This window comes from Tupaia chinensis, unplaced genomic scaffold (assembly GCF_000334495.1).
Source record: "Tupaia chinensis unplaced genomic scaffold, TupChi_1.0 Scaffold000238_1, whole genome shotgun sequence".
Classification (NCBI taxonomy): Eukaryota; Metazoa; Chordata; class Mammalia; order Scandentia; family Tupaiidae; genus Tupaia; species Tupaia belangeri.
The window spans coordinates 193,071-194,046 of record NW_006159716.1 but is presented as its reverse complement, the minus strand read 5'-3'; the positions used below and the strand labels follow the sequence as shown (position 1 = coordinate 194,046).

The 976-nt window shown below is 70.7% G+C and overlaps 1 protein-coding gene across 1 annotated transcript in view; it reads left to right on the top strand.

Moving 5' to 3' along the window:
* The window catches only part of VEGFA (vascular endothelial growth factor A), a gene marked incomplete in the record, with an annotated part of 29,520 nt that overhangs the window by 13,569 nt on the left and 14,975 nt on the right, over nucleotides 1-976 (top strand). Inside the window, 1 exon segment of the mRNA XM_014587830.2 lies at nucleotides 35-113. Within this exon segment, the coding sequence (XP_014443316.2) occupies nucleotides 35-113 (79 nt within the window).

Sequence of the window (976 nt, the reverse complement as noted above, 5' to 3'; positions counted from 1 at the left end):
AGGGCGCGAGTAGTGGCGAAGACGGCCCCGACAGGGCCTCCGAAACCATAAACTTTCTGCTCTCTTGGGTTCACTGGAGCCTTGCCTTGCTGCTCTACCTCCACCATGCCAAGGTAAGCGGCCGTGCCCGCCTGGCGCCGCGGGCCGCTGCGAGCGCCTCTCCCGGCTGAGGACGTGCGTGCGAGCGCGCGCGTGGGGGATCCGTGCCCCACGCGGGTCTATGGGCACCAGGCGCGCGGCATCCCCCTCTGTGGTCGTACTTGTAGGGGGGAGGGGGCGCGCGCTGGGTGGGAGGGCACCAGGATAGAGTCTCGCCGCCCACGCGGGCCCTGCCCACCCACCAGAGTCACCGCACGTACGATCTGGGCCGGGGGGGGGGGGGGCGGGGGGAGGAGGCCGAGGGGGCTGGGCTTGCGCTGCCGCCGGCGGCTGAAGTTTGCTCCCGGTCGCTGGTCCCCGACGAACTGGAAGTCCGAGCAGCGGGGGCGGGAGCCGGAGCCCGAGCCCAGCGGGCACGGGGGTGCTCGGACCTTGGACCGCGGGAGGGCAGAGAGCGTGGAGGGGGAAGGGCGCAGACGAGAGAGGGGGCTTGCTGTCACTGCCACTCGAGCTCTTCGGCCCTGCCGCGAGTTAGGGAAAAGTTTTGGGGTGGATGGCTGCGGGGAGGGGAGCCCCGGGCGGCTAGCGGCGCCCTTCCCCCCGCCGGCCCTCCGCGAGAAGGTGACCTCTCGAGGTAGCCCCAGTCCGGGGACTCGGAGAACCACCCCTGCCCCTTCCCGCCGTCCCCAGCCCCTACCACTGCCCTGTGCTAGGAGGAATTCCTGCCGCCCCTTCCCCCTCTCCCTATTTCCTCTCAGCTTGGGGAGAAGTCCCTGCCGCCCCTTTACTTCCTCCCCTCTCTGCTGAGCAGACCTGGCGAACCCCTCTTCGGCCCCAGCGTCCAGGGAATAGGTGATCGCTGTCAGAGCGGGGCGCG